At 38.5% G+C, this 25,914-nt stretch overlaps 1 protein-coding gene across 5 annotated transcripts in view; it reads right to left on the reverse strand.

Moving 5' to 3' along the window:
- sdk2b (sidekick cell adhesion molecule 2b) overlaps positions 1–25,914 on the reverse strand; it is a 1,001,963-nt gene that overhangs the window by 49,320 nt on the left and 926,729 nt on the right. For 4 of the 5 annotated variants that reach the window (XM_088000613.1, XM_088000611.1, XM_088000612.1 and 1 more), the window contains 2 exons: positions 7,812–8,205; positions 4,579–4,841 (listed from right to left, as the gene is read on the reverse strand). In XM_088000613.1, the coding sequence (XP_087856739.1) occupies positions 7,825–8,205 (381 nt within the window). In that variant the 3' untranslated portion in view covers positions 4,579–4,841; positions 7,812–7,824. Of the gene's footprint in view, positions 1–4,578; positions 4,842–7,811; positions 8,206–25,914 lie in introns of those variants that run through there. The other variant, XM_088000610.1, reaches the window with a different exon arrangement.

Here is a 25,914-nt window from a genome sequence, read left to right on the forward strand (position 1 = left end):
ACTAATTGCTTGCATATTGCAGTGGGTCACCCCTTTCAGTTAGTAATCTGGTCACAATTATTTTATTAGGGGATTTGAGATAGAAGGCTCGAGTATCATCTATTTAAGATGGGAGGCCAAATTTAATTTTTTGCATTAATGTTTTTTTTTAATCAACCTGTTCAGAGGTGTTATTACACACCTCTAAAAAGAATGGGACTTGAAAACCCAGGCCTCTTGGTCCAAGGGTAAGGGCATTGCCATTGCTCCACAACAGGGACCCCAAAAGGATGGCAACATCACGAATTGCTGGAAACAGTGACGAGAGTGGAAGATGTGACAAAGTTTCAAAATATATATTGGACATTTTGCAATTCTAATGTTAAAGTGAAATAAGGTATTGAGCAGCCAAACCATTGTGTCTTATACTAACTTATTAAATGCACTGACATCCTTTCTTTCAATGGAGTCTGGAGACAACTTATTTGACACATGCAACCCAATACTGCTAAGACCTGAGCCTCAAAATGGTTTATGTCTTACAGCAGCAATGATGACATAAGATACATGTGTTCTGCCCACCATCTGGCTATTTTGTACTATAGCTTAAAAGATCATTGAATCAACCACTTAGATCAATCCATTGTCTGCACCAAATGTAATATAAAGATGACTTCTGTCACATCTTATGTAATCTGAATCTCAGAAATGCATCACTGCTGCAAAAATGTGAATAATGCCACTTTTTACTGTTAATATGCTTTCTATAATAAAGAGTTAATTTGCACCAACTAAAATCAAGAACTTTGTAGAAGATGGAGTTCTTTGTATTGGCATAGTATGGAATCAAATGTAGATCCTAGAGGTAAGGAAAAGTGCTCTCTTCACAAACCCCATTTGTGCAAAAATTTTTTAAAAAATTGTTAGATCCAAATTACCATCTACTGGGACAATCCTGATATGCCAAAGTTCAGGAATTCTTTACCAAAAAGCATCCTCTTTCCAATTCAATTTTTCCTTTAAGACACTACTCTTAGGGCGGCACGGTGGCACAGTGGTTAGCACTGCTGCCTCACAGCACCAGAGACCCGTGTTCAATTCCCGACTAAGGCGACTGACTGTGTGGAGTTTGCACGTTCTCCCCGTGTCTGCGTGGGTTTCCTCCGGGTGCTCCGGTTTCCTCCCACAGTCCAAAGATGTGCGGGTCAGGTGAATTGGCCATGCTAAATTGCCCGTAGTGTTAGGTTAAAGGGATAAATGTAGGGGTATGGGTGGGTTGCGCTTCGGCGGGTCGGTGTGGACTTGTTGGGCCGAAGGGCCTGTTTCCACACTGTAAGTAATCTAATCTAATCTAATTACTCAAAACCCATATATTTGATCAAGCATTTAGTCAATTACTTTAATTCTCTTAATGTGGCTTAAATGTTATATTTTGTTTTATAATATTCTTGTAATGCATCTTTAGGTACTTTATTATGGTAGAAGTGCTATGTAAATACAAGTTGTTGCTTCTAAAACAAAACATACTAAATTCAGCACTTTGGTGATTTCTGACTCCCTAGAAGTCACTTGTGTGAAATAGAATTTTGATTAAAAAAAAATAATCTCACCATTCTATGTGTAACACCACTGGCAAACAATTGAAATACAAATTGGAGTTTTCAATTTCTTAAGCATACTTTCTGTCAGTGTGCTGATTAAATAATATAAAATTAAAAATTAAAAAAAGGTTTTCAAGGTTCAGTGATGATCTTAAGTGCACACTATTCTCACTTCCAGTCTTCCACCATCTTCAGAAAGTAATTGACTGAGATGGTAATAACGTAAACAGATTGGTGGTTCAATTTTACATTCACAATAGATAGTGATATACCAACTTGTTCAGATGTGTTATGACATCTCTCGAGGAGGTGGGACTTGAACCCGGGCCTGCTGGCTCAGAGATAGGGATGCTGCACTACAGGGGCACCAACACTCACCATATACTTTATTTTATTGGCCCACGCATATGTTTAGGCAGTTTTTAATATTTAATTTGAAATCTTCTTTATGGCTAAAAGTCAGGAATTCAATTTCTCTATCCTGTGAGAATGGCAAGAGGGGGAAATAACTGGGAGAATTGGACCAGAAGAGAAACACACCTCCATCTCACCATCTCACTAATAAAAGTTTCAGCAAGAAGCCATCAATTATAGTCCTTAAGTGCTCAAATAATGGTTATTTTAAGTGCCTGAATTAGCTCACTCCCCAACCATCTGTCTCACTGGTGGGCAAAAGAGGTGGCTAATCCACCTTAACGTGGGCCCAGGTCTTGTGGGGATAATGTCAATATAGGGGCAATCTGAGGCATGGAAGTGGATGTCAAGTGGATGATGCCTGAAAGCTTCCCTCTGCCTTTGCCTCTGACCCCATGAGGAGTATAAAAAGTGCTTACTTGCTCGCTACTAGATCCAACAAGAAGTGGCCTTCATCTACAGACTTTATAACTCAGAAGCTACCAGCCTTTGATTGGCTGGCAGCTTCTGGTGTCCTGGGACATGAGTGTCGAAGCTTGTGATTCATTGAAAAACTTATCCACTCTCGCCTGTCAGTGCCTATTGAGCTGATTGATGAGTTTCCTCAGCACTGGGGCTGATGCATTAGTTGCCACCTAACATGCTTGTCTCTTATTTTAACAGAATGGGAAAATTCCACCCAGAATTCAATCTCCACTCAGTGCGGTAATGACTGATTAAATTTACGTTGGATCTGATTGAAGCAAGACACCAGCTTGCATCCATTTTTTGTTCGCAACAAATATAACTATAGTGCTTTTATTTTGTGTTTGTAAAGTAGTTTTAAACAATGATAAAGCAAATGACATCATACCCTTCAAGAACAAAATTTGTCCTATTAACAACCTTCAAGTGAACTCTGATATTAAGTTAATTCTTTAAAGTCTCCTCAAAGTGGTTTGTAACTTATTTTGTTAATACTGCTTTACAATGTGTGTATGCATTATAGGTGGCAGGAGGATAGGAGAACTGAATAATATGGCTATCAATTGTCAATGTGTCATAACTGCTTAATTTATGACAATATTCACACTAATATAGATCACTGTAATAATATATTCTAACAACTTTTAATCATTGAAATTTCCATTTCAATGGGGAAAAACAAAAAGAATTTCCTAAATATAGAGAAACTTTTTCCATTTGTCTAGGTATTTTTTCACTTTGTAAAATAATGATTGAGTGCATTTTATTTATCTTCCCATTAAAATCACCCAAATATACATATTTTCCAATGGAAGTTAGAATAGGATTACATAATTGCAACCCTGCTTGATTTTTCTGTGTTGGAACATTGAAAACCAGTTATGGTGTCCTGCCACTGTTTCACTTGAAACCAACTAACTCAGCAGAGACTCAGTAGTTTTTTTTGTCTATATTGATCATGAGCAGACCATATTTTGCAGTTAGCAAAACTGCGAGCCTCATGTTCTATGCTTCAGTCTTATTTTCATTCTAATTGGGACTTGTCGATCTGTAGAAATTGCTGCACTCCTAACAATATCGAATAGCTTGATTGGAATTTCTGTACATTGACGTTGAAGTTATCAAGATACTGATCAGGGAGGTAACTAAACTAGAATAATTCTGATCCACCCAAAACTACAGTGATCATGAATTTCAACAATGAGACATCCTCCACATATCACACTATATTTGACCAATTAAGTCACTTGAATTAAAATCTATCCTGAATTTATGCCATTATCAAATATGACAGATTCTGAGTTGAGAGATCACATTGAAGAAGTTTCCTCAATGCGAGTAGGGTACTGTAACGAGCACAATTATAAGATTATAACGTTAGTACCATATTCAAATCTTGATCTGAATATATCTTACACCTCACAAGAACATAGTGAATTCAGGCTAAGTTAATCTTATGCATGAAACATTAGAATTTAGATGGAAGTGCCAAGATTTTGTATTAAGTATAGTAATGAATGTAAAAATTCGCATCATTAGAAAAGTAAATTGGACAGAAACTTTTGTCATCTGCATTAGTGCAGAAATAATGAAGGTGCTCTCTGAGTTGCCCTGATCATACACAAATCTCACTATATCTGTATTTTGCTGAGAGATTCAGAAAAAAGGAAGGTGTGAATTTGATGTGCTTACCCAATTGGCTAAGTGCTAAGCATGCCAAAAAAAAAGTCCTGTGAATTTAGTTGAAGTGAAATAAGTTTTTAATAATGTGATAAACCTTAATTATTACCAAATGACTTCTCTGAAACTAACTTATAAATGTACTGTGTTATTCCTTCATATTTTAATTATTGTGAGGGAGGAGGTGGTGGCTTATTGCTAATGTCACTGGACTAGTAATTCAGAAACACAGGCAAATGTTCTGTGGACATGGCTTTAGCTCTACCATTGCAGACTGTGAAGTTAAAACTCAGTGAAAATCTAGAATAAAAACTGAGCCTGATGGGCTCCATGTAACCACTGTTGATTGTCATAAAAACAGATTTGTTTTACTAAGTCCTTTGGGAAGGAAATCTGCCATCCTTACCTAGTCTGGTCTATATGTGACACCACACCCACAGCAATGTGGTTGATTCTCAACTGCCCTCAGGACAATTAGAAATGGCAATTAATGCTTGCCAAGCCAGCAACACCATACTCCATAAACAAATTTTTAAAAACCACCTGTTTACCTTCTCTTTGTTTCTTATTTCTCTTAGTGCATTTTTTACCTCACTTTACTTTGTTTTCTAGACATTATTTCACATTAAATTATATATTTTAATAATATACTTACAAGTTTATGTTTTGCATGGCTCAATGGAGATTCTTCAATCTGATTAGCTGAAAGGACATAACCACATATTTCCTGTAGACAGCACTGTGTTGAACATGACTTCTTTCAATTAAATTGACACTCAAAGACTCACAATTGGTCTGTGGATAGGTGTAATGGTCATGAATGTGAGCTGGGCCTTTGTTATTTAAGGACTAGTCCCATTGTCTCCTCCTTTACCTAACGCAGTCTCCTCAGCATCCTAAAATTGTGGAAAACATTCCTTCCTCAGCCTATCTTCCACCTGCTAATCTATTGCTTTATAAAAACTGAACTTTACATTAACTGATTATTATCTCTTCACTTGTTTTTTTCCCCATTTTCTTCTTAATCTTTGTGTATTTTGCACAGTGGATTGTGGCCCCTGACTTAAGTATTTCTTAGAAAAAGAAAGTTGTCATTGGAAATCATTTTTGTGATAATTATGAAATAGGAAAGACAAATATCTGCTTATGTGGGTTTCTATATATGTAATATAAATATGTATTTCTATACCTAAATATGTTGTTGCTTCCTTGCAAAGTTATGCCAATTGTGATATAACTTTTCTAACTGACTGAAACAAAACCTCAACCATTGTGAAGAATTGACATTGAATTTAAAAGTTGCTATCATATTAATAGATAGCTTCCTTTTAACTCTATGTTGTAACTCTTGGCTGCTATCAGGAGTACCTATTTCATAGAGACATATTATCTCATTAAACCTCAATTATTTTAAAAAGTGTAATTCTGTTTTCATCCAGTTGCAGTTGTTGCTTCAGTATGGAATATCCACTGCCACTAATTCAATAGTTGCATTCCTTATGGTTCTGCAAACTTCCTAGCTTTGGTATCAATTTTAAATATTGATTAGAGTTATGTTTTCCTGATACAGATTGGCATCTTAATTAGACATTTAGTTTGGAGACTGACGTTGGCCAATGATGTGAGAGATCTGGCCACAAAGTAAGTTTATAATTTGTGTATTGATTTATTTAATTATGCACTATTGCTACACTAATATGATCTGCATCCACTTGTATAGTGTATGCTGTATTTTTATGTTACTAATTTGCAGAAACAAAATATTAGTACTTGGAAAAGATCCCACTGGGCCAGGACCACATCATGATATCTTCTATATATATATGTTAGGACCATCATTAAGTTTTCCTGTTTTCTTTTCATAATAAACATCAATATTTGATACAAATGACTATACACACACTGACCTGAAGGCCAGAATCCACCCTCATGCCAGGAAATACCATGCTAAAGAACACTCTGTTGGTATTCAAAGATACATACTCCTCTAACATTGCAAATCAAGTTCAACCTAAATATGGAGGTGGTCTGTTGATAACATGGCGTCTGACTTTCTTAACTAAGAATCACTATATATCTCATCATTCTGGGCAGATTAAAATCACTGCTGTGCTGAATCATGTTTTTATAAGCAGAAAAAAATAACAAAGATTAAACTGATTTGGGAAATAAAAAGTAATAGAAGGTCAGGTGTCCAACTACATTATGTTTTGAAAGTCCATAATGTGATCTGTACGAATTATTTTTCCCCAAGGGTTCAATTGCTTTCCTTGTAGCATTAACTTGGCAAATTTGCTAAGAACTGTTATAAGAAAAAGAAATGGTGACTGCCAGTGACTCCTTCAGTTATTACATTATTGTTTTACAGAAACAAGAATAACCCCATATATGACTCCTATCTTATTGTTCATCATTAGAACAATATGTCCACATAACTAAATGTTGTTCTGCATAACAATCATCATGCTTCCATATAATGCGATTGCCCCTATTCACATCTAATGCAATGGCCCAATAAGATATTATCCTGTCATTCTTGTTGAAAGGAGAAACCATCATACTTGACTTTTTACAAAGTCAAAATGGCATGAGACTGATAATTGGACTTGGTCAAATTCATGCCTAAATTATTTTTGAATTTATTAACATTGAGAAATTTGACATTATTAACTCATTTATATTTGATACTATTTTTGTAACCAGTTAAATTTAGGGATAGAATAAATGGGAAAAAGAAATTTACCAGCTAAAGCCAAATGTTCCAGATTTATGCCATTAGAAAAGGGGAATCTTTGCAGTGCAAACAGTTACACTGTGAAAGAAAATTTACTGACAAACTTCACCCATTAAGTTCTCCAGGTGAGCTATCTCATTGACATTTCTCCTGCTAGAAACACCAAACTGAATCGCTTGCCTCACATTTGAGAAAAACATTGCATTTTGTTAGAAACTACTAAGAAAGAAGTCTTGTAGTACAATGACTATGACTTTACAAAAACATGGCCAATATTGTCTTGTGATTCATGCAGTTTTTGTTTTGGTGAATGACAACTCACAAGTTAACAGACAAAGAAAAGGCAGATTTTTTTAAAACATCAGATATGAATCTGAAAATTTGTCCAATGAAAATATTTTTTTTAAATGTTAAACTTATCAGCATTACAGCATTTGATGATAGGTAAATTATACAAGCTTATTGAGGAGTCACACTGTAGCAGTCATGCAGCAGTAATAAAGTGAAAACCAATCAATAAAAATAGTTGCAAATAGCAAGGATAGCAACTAAATTAGAACTGTTGGTTTTATATATAATGGGCACAACAGCCCCCAGATTTTTTGACTTCGCCAATTGACTACTATGGCATCAAGTTGTGTTTTTTTACCAATATCTATAGACATACATGAGATTCATACACTTCTCAGCTGATCAAAATGTAAGCCCATTGGATAGCAAGACTAATTCTTTGTGGCAAACTGTCTGCCCCTCCATTCTTTTATAATTGCTGGAGACCACTTTCTCTTCAGACCATGACAGAATGTTTTACAGGATGGTCTGATGGTTTTTATCCCTTGCAGTCTTGTTTTTCCAGTAAATAAAATCTGCACGTTTGTAAATAGCAGATTTGTGATTGTCTTCCACACAATAATACTTCAGAATTAAGAAGAAAATACCTTTCAGCATAGTTCAAACAAAAGAAGAAAATCCTGCTAGTGGGGTTCTGGATCCTGGTGCGAGGCTGCTAGCAGGCCGATACAGGGTGCTTGACTGGCTGGTATTATTGGAGGGATGTTGGGGTGTGGGTGTTAGACTCCGTTTAGCTCGGTAGAGGCTGCCTTGCTGTGTGGCCGGAGGTACATGGATGCTGCTGGTCAAATTAGTGGAAGGTTGATGATTATGAACTGGATCACCTGATTCACTCTCTGTGTAATCGTAGGCCTGAATTCTTGAAATGCCTTTCTGCTGCCGTCGCCATGAGTTGTAATACGTAGGATCGCTTATGTAGTGATTAACAAAAGAATGTGTCTTCGGTCTGTTTTGATCAACTTCACATTCACTGTCACTTCCCTGTTGAAGACAAGGAATTGTTAAAAGTTTAATAATTACAATTGTTTTCTGTGTATGAGAAAGCATTTGTGAGAGGTGCACAATTGGATTTTAGAAAGTGTTGTCATTTCTTGTCAGAGGTTGCTGATTTTAAGTCTGGAGGAATAAAGACATTAATAAGACATTTACAAATTTAATAATTCAGTGCTTTATCAAAATAAGAAAATTATCAACAAACTTTTCTCTTTACGCAATAGTTTGAGGAATAAAATTTTGACTATGTCATGGTAGTGGAAAACCTTGTCCTCCATAAGCACGGTTATATTGAAAAGCTGTAGGTAAATTATCTGCATGTTTACATGCTCAGGTCTACGGGGTCCAGCTCAAGTAGTATCTTGACTTTAAAATCTTCATCTTCATTTTCAAATTCCTCCAAGGCCACACCTCTTCCTATCTCTATAATCTCTTCAAAACTATGATATCAATGCAGTCAACTGTACAAATTATTACAAAAAAATATTTTGTTACAATAACTTCAACATCATCTGAGAATTTTTCCAAAGAACTTGCAACAGGCATAACTAATTTTCCTTATCTCATCACAATTGACATTTGTGTTTTATAAACCCGTACTGCAGCTTCTTAAGTCCTCCTGAAAATAGCTCCAGTCTTTCATGAATGGAAACATTCAGCAGCACACATTCTGCATATACATACACACGACTGCATACACAACTGCATACTTTCCAACAGTGCCACTCTTGGAGATTCAGATTAATCTTTGCTCCTCTTGATAGCCTGAAAACTATGAATATTTTAGATACATAGAAGGAAATCCAAAATGAGACCGATTTTTTCAATTTTGGTGCTATTTCACAGAATTTTTAAGAGACGGGTAGAAATCACTGTTGGGGATATTACTAAGTGTTTATTACACTTGTATCAAATTACTTGTGCAAATTCACAAAGCTATATGATACCATGCACCAACAATACCATGCTTGCCTTTATGTCAAGCTATGGTTTCAATCTACAATCCAAGACATGTCTCTCAATCTAAGCTGACACTTCTCTACTTTTTGAGAAATTGTTGCATTTACTGGAAGTGCCATGTTTTGGTTGAGACATTAAAGCATGGCTATGTTTATCTCTTTGAGTATATAGCATGACATTATTCAAAAAGAAACAGATGAAATCTCCTGGTGTTCTGGTCAATATTTACCTTCCAACCAATACCAGCAAAACAGAGTAACTGCTCATTTATTTCATTACTCTGAACAGTACATTCCTGTGCATAAATTAGCTGTCACATTTGCATACAAAATATATTGACTACACATCAGATGTGTATTGACTGATTCGGGGCATTGAGTGCTTAACGGCCATTAAATAAACAAAGTTATTCTCAACTATTATTGTTTGTGTTACTTTAATGGAATCATAAGCCAATATGTTTCAATGAAGGTATTAATTTTGTTCCTGTTTGATAAGTGGAAACAAGCCTGTTAGGAATATTCATACAATAACATTCCATACAGCATAGACCCTTCAGTCCAATTAGTCAATGCCGACCATAATTCCAAACTAAGCTAATCTCACCTGCCTGGGCTTGGCCCGTTCACTCCAAACATTTCTTATTCATGTACTTATCTAAATGTGTTTTAAACATTGTAACTGTACCTGCATTCACCATTTCCTCTGGAAGTTCATTCCACACACAAACCACTCTGTGTAAAAATAATTGGCTCTCAAATCTTTTTAAAAATCTTTCTCCTCTCACCTTAACAATATGCACATAGTCTTGAAAGCCCCCAACCCAGGGAAAAGACATCTGCCATTCATCTTATCTGTACCCCTCATGATTTTATAAATCTCTGACGTCACCCCTTACCTCTGATGCTCCAGTGAGCCTATCCATCCCCTCCCCATAACCCAAACCCTCCATCCCCAGCAAAATCCTGGTAAATCTCTTCTGAACCCTCTCAAGCTTCATAATATCCTTCCTATAACAGGTGACCACAACTGGACACAGTACTCCAGAAAAGGCCTCACCAAGATCCTGTATAACCTCAACATAATGTCCCAACTCCTATTCACAAAGGTTTGAGCAATGAAGGCAAGGCTGCTAAAAATCTTCTTAACCACCCTATATATATGTGATACAAACTTCAAAGAATTATGTACCTGAACCCCTAGGTTTCTCTTCCACAACACAAGCCAAGGCCCTGCTTTTCATTGTATAAGTCCAAAGAAATGCAGGTTAGGTGGATTGGCCACACTAAATTGCCTATAGTGTCCAGGGAAGTGCAGGTTAGGTGCGTTATCCATGAGTTCGCAGGGTTACAGAGATAAGATAGGGGGATGGGAATGGGTGGGATACTCTCTGGAGGGTGGGTGTGGACTTGTTTGGCTGAATGGCCTGTTTCCACACTGTTGCGATTCTGTGAAAGTCCTGCCCTTGTTTGTTTTCCACAATGCAATATCTTGCATTTATCCAAATTAAACTCCATCTACCACTCCAGCACATTGACCCAATTGATCTTTGGTAAGGATTTGTAACATCAAGAAAATACTGTAAACTGTACTTATTAAAGCAAGACTTTAGCATAATTTTAAACTTTAAAGAACATAAGGGAGAAAATATAACATGCAGAACTTTATAGGGACTTAAATAACATAGCCTACAGCAAGAAAACTGAGAGAATTGTGAGAGAAATCCAATAAGACCGACCTTGACATTGGGAGCAACTAGCTGCATTTTTTCAAATAAGTTCCAGGCTTTGAGATGAGATTCTCATTATGCAGCAGTGAGATGCCTAGTAATGGGGATTATTGCTTGATAACAACCTCCTTAACACTGAATTTCACGTTATTAGTATGCAACGTTCTATCCTACCACCTGTCATGAGGAAAAGAGACATTGACAATTCCCATATGAAAGCCTAAGTGGATACATGGCAAGGCCAGCTCACTGCTTACTCATCCAGGCTGCCATCTTGGACACCCAGTCACATGTTTAGGGAATGCTCCAGGGTATCAGCCACATATATCCCTTTCCACAGATGCTGACATCTAACACATCAGCCTATCAGAATTATTATGGTAACTCTCTGATCTGCTTGCACTTTTGCACTTTGGGGTTCATTGGCAACTAGCATTGCAATGCAGCTTCAAAGGACAAGTACCCAGTTTACACACTGGACCAGACTGCCTCTCAAGGCTGTTTCCTTGCTCTCTTAGCAAACACTCTCAGTGGGCCCTCCTGAATGCTCATTGCATCCCTGCCTTGCATTGCCCTTTTTTACATTTTGGCTCCTCAGGCAGATCCTCCAAACTGACAGCACTATTGTCTTGCCTTCCTGTTTAGAACAGACACAAAAGCAGGAAGCTTATCATGGTTGTCAGCAGTCCTCAGTCACTTCAAGGGAGACACCTTTCAATCAGGGGGTCCCAGCTCAGCAAGTCAAAGGCAGCTTCCATTACCAGTAAAGTTGCTTGGGCATGGTCAGTCAGCCAGTTGGAGTAGTCAGGGTCAGGCCCTTCTCCTTCTAAATGGGCAAGAAGCCAAAGCTTTGGTAACCCACAAGACCATATGTCCAGACCAACAAAAAAAACGCACTGTTGGATATGATTCTTGGAAATGAGTTGTGCCAAGTGAATCAAGTATCGGTGGGGGAACGTTTAGGATGATTCTGGATACTGAAAATAGTCACTCCAGAGAAAAAAAAAATAATTTGGGAGAGATCTTGACTTCAATGCAGCAAGATAGAGTCAGGCATGATAGCATGTAATGAAAGATTGGCAGAAAAAGCTACAATTGAGTCATTGGCTACCTTCAAAGAGGACATGGGTCAGATGCAACTGAAGTATATTCCCACAAAAGGGAAAGGTAAGACAAGCATAACTAGTGCTATCTGGGTTACGAAGGAAAATACAAATTAACTTAAAGAAAAAAAGCATACTAATGTCAGGTGTCAGAGAGGAAATACAATTGAGAATCAAGAGGAATGTAGAAGGTTTAGAATGGAGGTAAAAAAAGCATATTAGAGAAGCAGAGGAATTATGAGAAGAAGACTGGAAGCTAATATCAAGGGGAGTCCCAAAGTCTTCTAAAAGTTTCAGAGCAGTAACAAGAGAAATGGGCCACATCAGGAACCAGAAAGGGTATCTACCCATGGACACAGGAGTCATGGCTTAGGTACTAAGTGAATACTTTGCATCTGATTTTACCAAGGAGGCAGATAATACTAGAAGGGTTCAAAATTGATAAGGAAGAAGTGCTGGATATGCTGTTGGTACCTAAGGATATTTAACATAGTGAGAGTGAAGGGCAATGGCTATAATCTTTCAGCATTTGCTAGATTCAAAAAAAGTACTAAAAGACTAGAGAATTGTAAACATCAGGTCTTTGTTAAAAGAAAGGATGCATGGATAACCTCAGTAATTACGCACCAGTTATTTTAATTTCAGTGTCCTGTGCACAAACAATGGAGCAAACGACCTCCTGGTGCAACATAACATTCTGGTAATTGTGTGTATCAGAATTGATGGATCTTCATTTATAATGTTCATAAACTCTGTTAAAATTATCTAATGATTTTGTACAATTACAATTTCTGAATAATGTTTTGTGTGTTAGACGGCTGAGCAGTACCAAAAGCAGTATGTTTTGCCTCAGCTAGACAGCTGCTTGCTCTGAAGTAGAAACCTGAAGCTGATTGTACAAAATATTGGATTGTTTATTTCCCTTACAATGCCTGTGAAGTTTTTTTGAGAATTGGACAAAATAATTGGTTTTCTTATGTCTGCCACTTTTGTTTTTACTCCACTATATTAACGGTGGGGGTGCAAAAGCGATGACGATGTCATTGAATATCAGACAGGAATGGTTAGATTCTGTCATGGCGGGGATGTCATAGGCTACCCTTGTGCTATACAAATGTTACTTACCATTTAGCAGTACCAGCCTGAATATTGTCCAGACATTGTTGTACAAGTCACGGACTGCTTTAGTACCTAAGGAATTGTGAATGGCACTGAACACTATGTAATCATCAGTATACATTCCGACTTCTCACCCCATAATGGAGGGAAGGTGATAATTGAAACAGCTGAAGATGCAGCCTGAGTTGCTCTTGCAATGATAATCTGCATTGAGATAATTGGCTTCCACAACCATAGCCAGCTTCCTATGTCCTAGGACTGCATCAATGGAGAGTTTTCTGATTGACTTCCATTGGGTCCTTGGGGTCCTTGATACCAAACTCAGTCAAATACTGCTGTGAAGATCACATCTTTGTATTTTTGTTTATTTTTAGATTGTAGACAAAAATGGTACACCAAGATCCTCTCCAAACCACAAACCATCCTGATTTGAAATTGTCTCATTGTTCCTTCACGGTTTCTGGTTTAAAATCTTTCAAGTCCCCTGTTAATTGGACCATAGGTATAGTTACACCATATGGACCACAGTGGTTCAACATGATCATCTCAGGAATAATTAGAGAAATGCTGCCCAGATTAGTGATTCTCTAATCATATGATAGAATCTAAGAAGAATGCCTATTGGTATTTTTTGTTTAATTTCTCATCTCAAGGATGGCATCCCTCAAAAAAGCTACATGCCTGCACTGAAGTAGAATCATAGAACCATTGAATTCCTACAGTGTGGAAGCAGGCCATTCGGCTTGTCATGTCCTTGCTGGCCCTCCAAATTAGAAAACATCAAAAGGCTTTGAATTGGGAATGGGAGAGAATATCTCTGGATCTTGAAGTGACAGATGTGAAATGAATGTCTCCAATTCATGGAGGAATGCATATCAAGCTACAGTTAATTGCTCTAATTGCTAACATGCAATAAACTATATTTTGTCCAGACAATAATCCTCTGTTAAAATTAACTTGTAGTTGTTCTTCTATCACTGTAAATGAAATAGGCTATTAAAACCAGTACCTAGTCAAATAGAGGACTGGTGGAAGTATCCAGCTACTCACATCAATTTAAAAGTTAGGATAATAATTAAATAGTAACACACTGAGACCAAAATTGTTATGACTGTGAGCCCTTAATATATTAACCTATTATATGAAATAGGAGCAAAAATAAACCATTTGGTCCCTTGACCCTGCTGTGTCATTCAACAAGATCATAGCTAATCAGTTTGTGTTTCGAACTCCAGATTTCCATCTATCCCCAATAAACCATGACCTACCCTGCCTAACAAGAATCTATTGCTCCTGTCTTAAAAATATTCATAGTTTACAAAACCATGAGGAGCATGGATAGGATAAATAGGCAAAGTATTTTCGCTGGGGTGGGGGAGTTCAGAACTAGAAGGCCTAGGTTTAGGGTGAGAAGGTAAAGATATAAAAGGGACCTAAGGGGCGACTTTTTCACACATTTATGGAATGTTCGTCTATGGAATGAGCTGCCAGAGGAAGTGATGGAGGCTAGTACAATTGCCACATTTAAAAGGCAGCTAGATGGGTATATGAACAGGAACGGTTTAGAGGGATATGGGCCAAGTGCTGGCAAATGGGACGAGATTAGGTTAGGATATCTGGTTGGCAGAGAGGGTCTGTTTCCGTGCTGTACATCTCTATGATTCTATGATCCAACTTCCACAGACTTCTGACGTAAAGAGTTCCAAAGTCATACAACCCTCTGAAGAAAGAATTATTCTTCATATTTGTTCTGAAAGGGTTACCCCTTAACTTTGAATCAATACCCCCAGTTCTGGACTCACCCACAAAAGGAAACATCCTTTCCACATCCACCTTGTTAAGACCAGTCAGAATCTTATAAACTCTAACCAAGTCACCCCCTCACTCTCCTAAGACAAACCCAGCCCTTCAAACTTTTCCTTATAAGATACCTTGAGGTATCTGTCCAGTAAACCTTAAATAAATTGCCTGCAATGCATGAACATCTGTGCATAAATAAGGAGACCATCATTCCCCACAATATTCAAGATATGGTCTTTCAAATGCACCACTTAACTAAAATGTGACATTTTTATTTTTATACAAAAACAGGAATTGCTGGAGAAACTCAGCAGGTCTTGCAGCATCTAGATTAGATTACAGTGTGGAAACAGGCCCTTCGGCCCAACAAGTCCACACCGACCCGCCGAAGCGCAACCCACCCATACCCCTACATTTATCCCTTTAACCTAACACTACGGGCAATTTAGCATGGCCAATTCACCTGACCCGCACATCTTTGGACTGTGGGAGGAAACCGGAGCACCCGAAGGAAACCCACGCAGACACGGGGAGAACGTGCAAACTCCACACAGTCAGTCGCCTGAGTCGGGAATTGAACCCGGGTCTCTGGCGCTGCGAGGCAGCAGTGCTAACCACTGTGCCACCGTGCCGCCCACTGCCACCGTGCCGCCCACGGAGAGAAAGCAGAGTTAACATTGTTAATGTGACTCTTCCCTTCCTTCTGTTACCTTTTCTTCACCTAGTCCCAACTCTTGTCGATATTTACTATAACTTCTCACCTTCCAGTCTGTGATACAGAATGTCCTGTATTCAGCAAAGGACTTAGTTTCGGCCTTCTGTGCCCTCAACTCGATGAATTTCAGCACAACATGACACTGAACCCTTCTTACATTGCTTTTGCTTGCATGTCCATTTCTTTGGACAGGATTCCTCTCACCATCCTGCAATCCCCTTCACCTGCCTCCAACACTCTCCCTTTACCTGGATCTCTTCCCCTGTATGTTTACCTGCACTCAGCTTGTTCATTGAGAACTGCTGACATTATTTCTGTCGCCTTAATTTCTCTGCGCCAACCCCCTCCTCACCATTGGAACCTATCTTCCTCTGAACTGATTGCACACAGTGCTTCACATCCAACCCTGACTTTGTAATCAAGTCTGTCAACAAGAGTGGTGCTGTTGTTGTCTGACTTACTGATGTTCACATACTCAAAAACAGCTGTTTTCGCTATTATCCGATTTTGAAACAGATCTCTCAAATGGTAATTCTGATCTCTCTCCACACTTTTGCTGCGGCTTTAACACTATATTCGTTGTTTTGCTCTTGTTCTGCTACCCTGAAGCACTTTGTATGGTACGACCTGCCTGTATAGCATAGAAAACAACCCTTTTCACTTCATCTTGGTACATGTGACAACAAAATCAATCAAATAACCTCTACATTGGGGGAGACTGAGCGCCAGGTTTCAGACAACTCCACTTATCTCTCCCTTGACCTCACTATCGAACATCAGGCTATCGTATCCACAAAGGTCACACACAGCCCACTCCTACCTCCTCCAGTTCCGAAGGAGGGTCACTGGACTGAAAATATTAATTGTACTTCCCAATGCTGTCAGACCAGGTGAGATTCTCAAACAATTTCTGTTTTAGTTACAGATCTTTAACATCCTCAGTTCTTTATTTTATTATCCTTTCATAATGAAGGTGAGCATACCATTGGCCTTATTGATTGTGTGCTGGACCTGCGTATTTTGTGACTTATGCACGAGAACACCTAAATTCCTCTTCACCTTGGAATTCTGCAGTCATTCTCCATACTAATCTGCTTTGTTATACTTCCTGCTAAAAGTGAAAACTTCACATTTTTCCACAGTACTCTCCATCTGCCATATTTCTTAGCTTCTAAATTTATTGCTATGGCTCAAAGAAACAACAAAATGTTTCTGTTGGATTGAGTTTTAATTTAATTTTGTTGGCTTGCAGAAAATTGTCACAAATAGAGTAATCTTTTTTACTTTTGTATTTGGAAATGTCAATGGGAAAGGAAACACAGTAAATCTGATATTTTCTCCCCCAGATTCAAGACTTGTCAAGTCTCTAGGCAAATGTGCAAGTGGGTTTGCTCTGTTTTTATACTTAATTGAAAACATTTGACGAAATCCCAATCTTCTCTCATTGCCTGATGTTGAAAAGAACTGAGCACAACAGGATGTACCTCATCAAATAATGTTTTGCCAATAGCATTTCAGTTGCTGAGACTTGTCTAAGCTGATTTGGCTTGTACTTAGTGTATGAAATATTTGTGTTTAGTGTTGAATTGTAGATATGGCAAGTAGTAACATTGATCTCTTGGTTTCCACTAATTGTAGATGTTGAGTGCATTCATTTTGGATTGAAGTGCTATGTATTGGAAAGATGTAGACTAAGAAGGTGCAAATTTAATACTGGTTCCCTGATTTTAAGTAAGTTAGCCATAATTGGATGCAGCTGAAATGTCAAAGAGAATATAATTTTACAATATTGGAAATAAACAGTAATTGTTTCTTTGGTGGCCTTGTAGGTCTACCTACAGCACACAAATTGCAGTGGTTCAAGAAAGCAGCTTACCACCACCTTCTGAAGGGCAACAAGGGATGGGCAAGAAGTGCTGGCCAGCCTGAGACACTCATGCCCATGAGTGAATTTTAAATATGGTTTCAGTTCATAATGTGTGAGCATTGGGCATGATCGTGAATAATGATACTGTAACTGAATAAGGACTGATTTGGTACCTATAAAGAGGGGAGGCTAGTATATATGGCTAGTATTTTAAGAAATGTTGAGTCAACCTTGGTTCTTTTAATAATGTTTGAGTGACTCCTTCATTTTAAGTATTATACTCAGTACAGGAATTTAAGCTTTCTGCCTTTTTGTGACCAAAGTATTATTTCAGCTGGCAGGCATATTTTATTATTTGCAGAAATTGCTGCAAATTGTATAATGACCATGCATGTTTGGCAGTCTGATTTATTATTTTTGATACTTTTAAAAATAATAGTCATAAAGTGTCTGTTAATGATGAAGCTTTGATGGCCATGAAACAATATTTCAACTTAATTCAGTCAATGCATTATATAGTTATGCACTTGGCTGTATAATATATCATGTAGTTCTGTAAATTCTGGCTCTGTTTGTCATACTTGCACACGTTTATTTGTTGAAAGGCTTTTTTGTAAAGTGAGCAGCTTTAGTACAAATGCATTATTTTTAAGAGAAGGAATTTGGAATTATTTATCTGAGGAAAAACTAAATGTTTCTAGTTCCCTCCTTTATATGCGATCTACAATGTAGCTCCTTTTATTATACTGTAACTCCTTTATTCAAAAATAAGACAGAAAGTTGGAAAATACAAGCCAGTTAATTGAATATTTGTCATGAAGATGATGAAAGAAGTTATTGTTAAAGACATTATAGCAAGGCACTTAGAAAAGTTCAAGGTAATCAGGCAGAGTCAACATGGTTTTGTGAAAGGAGAATCATGTCTAACCAAGTTACTGCAGTTGTTTGAAGAAGCAATATGAGCTGTAGATAAAGGAGAACTGGATGTACTGTACTTGTATTTCCATAAGGCATTTGATAAGGTGGCACATCAAAAGTAGCTGTAGAAAATAGAAGAAATAAAAGGGAGTGGTTTAATATATTGGCACAGATAGAAGATTGTTTCCTGTTCACTAGCCAGAGTCTGCATAAATAGGTAATTTTCTGATTGGCAGGACATAACTAGTGGTGTACCAGAGGGATCAGTGCTGGGACCTCAACTGTTTGCAACTTATGCTGGCTAACTTTGCTGATGAGACAAAGATGGATAGGAAATTAAGTTGTGAAGCGAAGATAAGGAGGCAATAGTGGAAGAGAGGTAGATTAAGAGAGTGTGCAAAGATCTGGCAGGTTGAGCATTACGTGGGAAAATATAAACTTGTCCATTTTCCTTGTAAGAATAAAAACATTATTTGTTTTCTAGCTCGCATGCTTCAGTGAAAGGTACAGCTTAATAAACTTCCATTTAACTGAAGAATTGTTGAAAAAGAAATCATGGGAGACCTGCTACTGTTTGAGGTCTGCTCCCAATGTTATCTTTCCTTTAGCTCCTGCTGTTGTTTCCAATTTCGTATCATTATCTGGCACTGATCAAATTGCAGTAAAAACATTGTCCATCAAACCACAAAGCTTAAACTGGCAGCACCATACTGACTGCAGCATACAAAAAGTGGAATAATTTATTAATTGTGAAGAAAGCTAATACATTCATTTGCAAATATAACATGCTGAACCAAAAGCCCTCCAGTTGCTGGTGAATTATATGGTGACTGTTTATATTTATATGTCGATATACAGACTGTCACAGATGGGACTGTCACTGATTTTGTTTTTAACCAAGGAATAGCTCACTGAATTCATGTGAATTCTAATACAACTTATTAAATCACCTCATTCAAAAGACATGAAACAATTTAAATTATGCAGAGACACATTCATCTTTAGTGAGATCTGATCCAGATTTAATGCACTTCTCTATCTGTCACAGTATCTGCACTCAAGACTAATTAAAATGTGCAGTTTCAAGAAAGATGGGCATAGATTTGGGAGAGATTAAAGGACTTTGCAGAGGAAAAAGAGGTTGGAAATAGGATGATGTCTCACAAGAATGGTGATGTCAAGGGTTTTTTTTGTTAGGAGAGAGTTGATGTCAACAGAATTAGAAGACAGAGGGAAGATAACTGACCACAGACAACTAATTACAATATTAACTTGTGTGGAGTTAAGGAAGGGAATTAAGGTCATCAGCAATTTAGGATTAAAGGAGCAAGAGGTGGGTCTCATGGACAAGGTGAGCTATGAGCGGGCATGAGGGGAAAAAGGAGAGAACCCAATGAAATTTGCAAATTGAAGGCGAGGACAGGGGGAATTTTAGAGGGAGTTTGGTCTGGTGACTAATGGGAAGAAAGAGCAAGGCAAAAAGCTCATGATTGAATGTTATTCATCTTAGCAACATGGAAATCTATGAGCTCCTTGCCCTTAAGTGAAGATGAAAGGGACAGGTTTAAGAAGACGGTTTGCAGGAGAGAAAAGAAGTTGAGGCTCATCTTTACATGATCCTGGAATAAAGAACAGTTTTAGGAGACTACAGCATTTTTTTTTTATGTGGTTGTGCTTGATCTCTGGTGGAAAGTAAATGCAAATTTTTGATTATATTCTTTCAAGTTTGCCTTTATTGGCCCTTCAGAGGATGTCAAGAGAGGGAGAACATAGCATGATTTAAATAATTCAAGATGTGTTCCTTTCCAATATCAAATGTCCCACAACAGCAGTGTAAAACCAGAGACAGTCAATATTTTATAATAACATTGATAATTGTCACTTGCCATGTTTAACTACATTCTATAAATTGGAAAGATACCTTTTAACTTTGTGTTGCTAATACTGTTCAAATACTAACTCAAACAGTTAGCCACACAATACATTCTGCTATATTCCAATACTGTGTCAATAATAAGTAAAAGACACGTAGCATGCTGATGCCAAATGTGATTTTCTGTCAGTCTGTGTGTTATTAATAGCAGATATTTAACTGGGTGTATAATGACAATATTAAATTTTTCCTTTAAAACACTATACAATTCAAAACAGGAGGAGGGGCGCAGACTTTCCATTTGGCCACAGTTGCCAATTCTGGCACAGATTGTGCCTGCTTTGGAAAGTATTTTTTTTTGTCTGGTTTTTGCTTAAATCCTTTGCATTATCATGGAATGTAAAACTTTGCCAGCAAGTCAGGCAACATTTGATTTTAAAAATCCTTCATATATTTAAAAGTGATAATTTGGTGGTTTGATTAAGATAACTGAATATTGGTTTACAACAAAAACATGCATTATTTCCATGTCAATGCAATGCCTCTCAGTAACTGGAATTTTAATTCTTAAAATTCATTTACAATAAAAACCCTTTGATTTAAACTTTATTGGGATACATTAGCAAATCGCTGAGTTCAAGTATCGAGAGGTGGTTAAAGATTGTCAGTTTGGCTTATGGAAACTCAGCAATTCCGTGAAAGAAGTTGAGAGCTGCCAGATTCAGCAAGGAAGTACTTTTCCAGGTCAGGGGAGCAAAAGTACTTTACACCCAGCTCCTCAAGCAGATCCCTCTGCTGCAATCACTCTCTACCAGCGATTAGCTGACAACCTCATCACAATGAATGTCTGAAACTTTCAACTATCACATCCCCAAAAAGATTGACTACTTCCCCACTTTCCATTATTTCTCTCCCCAGTATCTAGCCATCTCCATAGTTTCTTTCCCACTTATTGCAGTTCCCCTCCCTCTTTCCATGATCTCTCTTTTCTGAATTCCCCAGCAGTTTCCAATTTATACTTATGTGGTCTTACACCCCAGGCTTTCCTTCTCAGCCACAATTCAGTCTTCAATCATGCCAGAAAGCAGGCAGGGAGCAGAATGAAAAAAAACCTGACATGATTCCTGCCTCTAAATTCAGCAGGACTTCTATCAACTGAATGCCCCAGTTGATAAGCAATAAGCTATTGCAGAGGAATCTTTTTAAGGGATGACACTTTTCAAAAACTTTTGATGATGAAGGTATGAATGGCAATCTCAATTTTTTTCAATTCAAACATACTGGGTAGAGGTTTCCTGTGAGCTTCTGAATTCTGCCATCAGGCCAAGTCAGGCCCATGTACTCCTGATGACCTTTGGTTCTCTTGCCAAACAAGAATCTATCTAACTCTACCTTTAAAAAATTCCAATGATCCATGCCTCCATTATTTTCTAAGGCAGAGGGTTCCAAAGTCACACAACCCTCTGAAATTAAAAAATCTCATCTTGGACCTAAAAGGGGAACCCCAGTTTTAAAACAGTGAGCCCCTAGTACTGGACTGACCCACAAGAGGAAATATCCTTCTACTGTTTACTTCATCAAGCTCATTCAGGATCTCATGCACTTCAGTAAACTTAGTCCCCACTTCTATAAACTCCAGTGGAAACAAGTCCAGTACGTCCAACTTTGCCTTCTAAGACAACTCAATCATTCCAGGTAACAATCGAACAAAGATCCTTTCAACTCTCTCCAATGCATTTACATCCTCCCTTAGTTTAGGAGGTCAAAACCGGGCACAGTATTCAAGACATGATATCACCAGTGCTCTGTACAAGTGAAACACATTATGCTTATTTCTCTGTTCAATTCGTCTTGTAATAAAGGATAGCATTCCATTAGTCTTCTTGATTAACACAGAACATAGAATAGTACAGTATAGGCCCTTTGGCCCTTTTTGTTGTGCTGACCTTTTATCCAACTCTAATATCAAACTAATCTACAAACCCTTCAATGTACTATATTCCATGTGCCTATCCAAAAGTCGCTTAAATGCCCCTAATGTATCTATTATCACAGCTGGCAGTGCATTACACACACTCAACATGCTCTGTGTAAAGAACTGACCTCTGACATTTCCCCTAAACCTTCCTCCAATCACCTTAAAATTATGTCTCCTTGTGATAGCCATTTCTACCCTGGGAAAAAGTCTCTGACTATTCACTCTATCTATGCCTCTCATCATCTTGTACATCTCTATCAAGTCGCCTCTCACCCTTCTTCACTCCAATGAGAAAAGCCTTAGCTCCCTCAATCTTTCTTCATGAGATATGCCCTCTAGTCCAGACAGCATCCTGGTAAATTTCCTCTGCACCCTTTTGAAAGCTTCCAAATCCTTCCTATAATGAGGTGACCAGAACAGAACACAATATTCCAAGTATGGTCTAACCAAGGCTTTATAGAGCTGTAGCGTAACCTCGCAGCTCTTAAACTTAATCCCCCTGGTAATGACAGCCAACACACCATATGCCTTCTTAATAACCCTATCAACTTGGGTGGTAACTTTGAGGGATCTAAGGACATAGACCCCAAGATCCCTCTGTTTCTCAACACTGGCAAGAATCCTGTCTTTAATACTGTATTCTGCATTCAAATTCGACCTTCCAAAATGAATCACTTCACACTTTTCCAGGTTGAACTCCATCTGCCGCTTATCAGCCCAGTTCTGCATCCTGTCAATGTCCCATTGCAACCTACAACAGCCCTCCACACTACCCACCACTCCACCAACTTTCATGTCATCAGCAAACTTACTAACCCACCCTACCACTTCCTCATCCAAGTCATTTATGAAAATCACAAAGAGCAGAGGTCCAAGAACAGATCCCTGTGGAACACTTGGTCACCAAGCTCCAGGCTGAATACTTTCTACCTACTACTACCCTCTGTCTTCTTTGGGACAGCCAATTCTGTATCCAGACAGCCAAATCTCCCTGTATCCCATTTCTCTTTTTTTCTGAATCAGCCTACCATGGAGAACTTTATCAAACGCCTTGCTAAAATCCATGTACACCACATCCACTGCTCCCTCTTCATCAATGTGCTTTGTCACATCATCAAACAATTCAATAAGTCTTGTGAGGCATGACCTGCCTCTCACAAAGCCATGCTGACTATCTCTAATGAAACTATGGTTTTCCAAGTAATCATAAATCCTGTTTCTCAGAATCCTCTCCAATAATTTGCCCACCGCAGATGTAAGACTGATTGGTCTGTAATTCCTAGGATTATCCCTAGTCCCATTCTTGAACAATGTTGTTGAACATTTGCCACCTTCCAATCAGTTGGCACTACTCCAGTGGACAGTGAGGACACAAAGATCATTGCCAAAGGCACAGCAATCTCTTCCCTCACTTCCTGTCATAACCTTGGGTAATTCCAAGTGGCCCCGGGGATAAAACTATCCTTATGTTTTTCAAAATTTTCAACACATCTTCCTTCTTAACATCAACCTGTTCGAGCATATCAGCCTGTTTCACACTGTCCTCACAAATGACAAGGTCCCTCTTCGTAGTGAATACTGAAGCAAAGTATGCATTAAGGTCCTCCCCTACTTCATCTGACTCCATACAAAAGTTCCCTCTACTATCCCTGATCCGCCATACCCCCATTCTGGCCATCCTCTTGTTCCTCACATAAGTGTAGAATGCCTTAGGGTTTTCCTTAATCCTACCTGCTAAAGCTTTGTCATGCCCCCTTTTAGCTCTCCTACTCCATTCTTCAATTCCTTTTTGGCTACCTTGTAATCCTCTAGTGCCCTGTCTGGTCCTTGCCTCCTCAACTTTAAGTAAGCTTCCTTCTTCGTCTTGATTAGATGTTCCACACCCCTTGTCATCCAAGGTTCCTACACCCTACCATCCCCTCCTTGCATCAGTGGGACAAACCTATCCAGCACTGTCAGCAAGTGCTCCCTAAACAACCTCCACATTTCTGTTGTGCATTTTCCTGAGAATATCTGTTCCCTATTTAGGCACCCAGTTCCTGCCAAACCATTAAATACTTTCCCATACTGTCTGCTCCTATCCCTTTCCATGACTATAGTAAAGGCCAGGGAGTTGTGATCACTGTCACCGAAATGCTCTCCCACCGAGAGATCTGACACCTGGTCTGGTTCAATGCCAAGCACCAAATCCATTATGGCCTCCCCTCTAGTCCGCCTATCTACATATGATCCACATATCTGAAGCTGTCTCTTCTACACCAGCTCTGCAGCCATGTGTTCATCTGCACTTGTTCTCTGTTCCTAGCCTCACTGGCCCGTGGCACCAGTAACAAATCTGAGATTGCTAATCTGCTCATCCTGCCTTTTAGCTTCCAACTTAACTCCCTATATTCACTTTTCGGGATTACATGCTATATCTGCATACTTGCTTTTTGTTACTCATGCAGCAGAACACCTATATCCTTCTATACTTCAGAACAGAACCAACATCACTTTCATTACTCCCTTCTTTTTAAATGTCTGTATAACCTCTTGCTTTCCATTATTACATTTCTAGCTAGTTTTCTCTTAAACATAGTGGTAATGTAACTAGATGAGTAATCCAGAGACTCAGGTGAATGTTCTGGGATGTGGGTTTGAATCCCACCAGGGCAGAAGACAGTTGGCTCATGTGGCCGCAACCAAGGAACGAGAAACAATGACAGAATCAGCCCTGTGAACACAGAAAAGTCCTCCTTACCAGCATCTAGGGGTTAGGCCAAAATTGGGACAACTGTACCACAGAGTAATCAAGCAATATCCTGACAATCATACTCTCAGAATCATATCTTACAGGCAATGTCTCAGATACTTTCACCACCATGTCTGGCAATGTCCTGTCTCACCAGGGGGACAGACCAGTCAAAGATGGCAACACATTAACGTGTCGTTAGGAAGGAGTTATCCTACATGCCATTAACGTTGACTTTGAATCCTGTGAAGACTCATGGCATCAGGTCAAACAGGAGCAAGGAAATCTTCTGGTGATTACTACCTACTGCTCCATCTTGGTTGATAAATTAGGAACACTTGAGGAAGTACAGTGAGTAGCTAGGGCACAGAATGTACTCTGGATGGGAGTCCACAATGTCCAAAACTAAGAGTCAAGTATTGACCAAGCTGGCTTAGTCCTAAAATCAGAGCTGCTGGACTGCATCCATGACATATGGTGAGGAAATCAAATATAGACAAATGTCAACTTGACATTGGCATCACCAATTGTCTAATTGTTGCAGATGCATCTATCCATGATGGTTGTTCAGCGTGATCGTCGTCATTTGTGTAGAAACAAAATTCCGTTTTTACTTGAAGATACCCTCCATCTTGTTGTGTGGCAGGATCAAGCTAAATGGGTCAGACTTTGATCAGATATAGCAATTCAAAAACTGGTATCCATGAGGCATTATAGTGCAGCAACAGCAGCAGACTATATTCAGCTATAATCTGTAACCTCATGACCCCAATCTACCATTACAATCAAGCTAGGGGATCACCTCCAACTTAGTGAAGAGTACAGCAGGGTATGCCAGCAGCAGCGACCAGGTATACCTAAAAATGAGGCATCTGTCTGGTGAAGCTACAAACTATTTGCATGT

This window comes from Chiloscyllium plagiosum, unplaced genomic scaffold, assembly GCF_037043375.1.
Source record: "Chiloscyllium plagiosum isolate Xiang-an unplaced genomic scaffold, Cpla_swu_hap1 HiC_scaffold_25, whole genome shotgun sequence".
Lineage (NCBI taxonomy): Eukaryota > Metazoa > Chordata > Chondrichthyes > Orectolobiformes > Hemiscylliidae > Chiloscyllium > Chiloscyllium plagiosum.